Raw genomic sequence first — 464 nt, 5'->3', positions numbered from 1 at the left:
TGGGCCCGGGCCGCCGCTGTGCACGCGCAGGTGGTCCTTGAGCGACTCCTTGTAGCGGAAGCTCTTGCCGCACTCGCCGCACGTGTAGGGACGCTCGCCCGTGTGGATGCGCTGGTGCTTGAGCAGGTTCTGCTTGCGGATGAAGCTCTTGCCGCACAGTGCACACTGGAAAGGCCGCTCGCCCGTGTGCAGCCGCTGGTGGTTCTGCAGGTGCTCCTTGCGGCTGTAGGTCTTCTCGCACTCCGAGCACTTGTAGGGCCGCTCGCCGCGGTGCGTCATCTGGTGGCGGATGAGGCCCGAGTGGCAGTTGAAGCTCTTCTCGCACTCGGCGCACTCGTAGGGCCGCTCCTTGGTGTGGCTGCGGTGGTGGATGATGAGGCTCTTGCGCACGCCAAAGCTCTTGCCACACTCGGGGCACGAGTAGGGCTTGCTGCGGGCGCCATGCAGGAGGAGGCTCCGCCGCA

General features: G+C 66.4%; 1 protein-coding gene across 1 annotated transcript in view; it reads right to left on the bottom strand.

The window, feature by feature from the left end:
- LOC105511456 (zinc finger protein 282-like) overlaps window positions 1–458 on the bottom strand; it is a 1,132-nt gene extending 674 nt beyond the window's left edge. The window contains exon 1 of the mRNA XM_011941582.1: window positions 6–458. Coding sequence (XP_011796972.1) covers window positions 6–279 — 274 coding nt within the window. The 5' untranslated portion in view covers window positions 280–458. The remainder of the gene's footprint in view (window positions 1–5) is intronic.
- Window positions 459–464: the final 6 nt, after the last annotated feature.

This window comes from Colobus angolensis, unplaced genomic scaffold (assembly GCF_000951035.1).
Source record: "Colobus angolensis palliatus isolate OR3802 unplaced genomic scaffold, Cang.pa_1.0 Scaffold2, whole genome shotgun sequence".
Taxonomy (NCBI): Eukaryota; Metazoa; Chordata; class Mammalia; order Primates; family Cercopithecidae; genus Colobus; species Colobus angolensis.
This window is presented reverse-complemented; position numbering and strand designations above follow the sequence as displayed.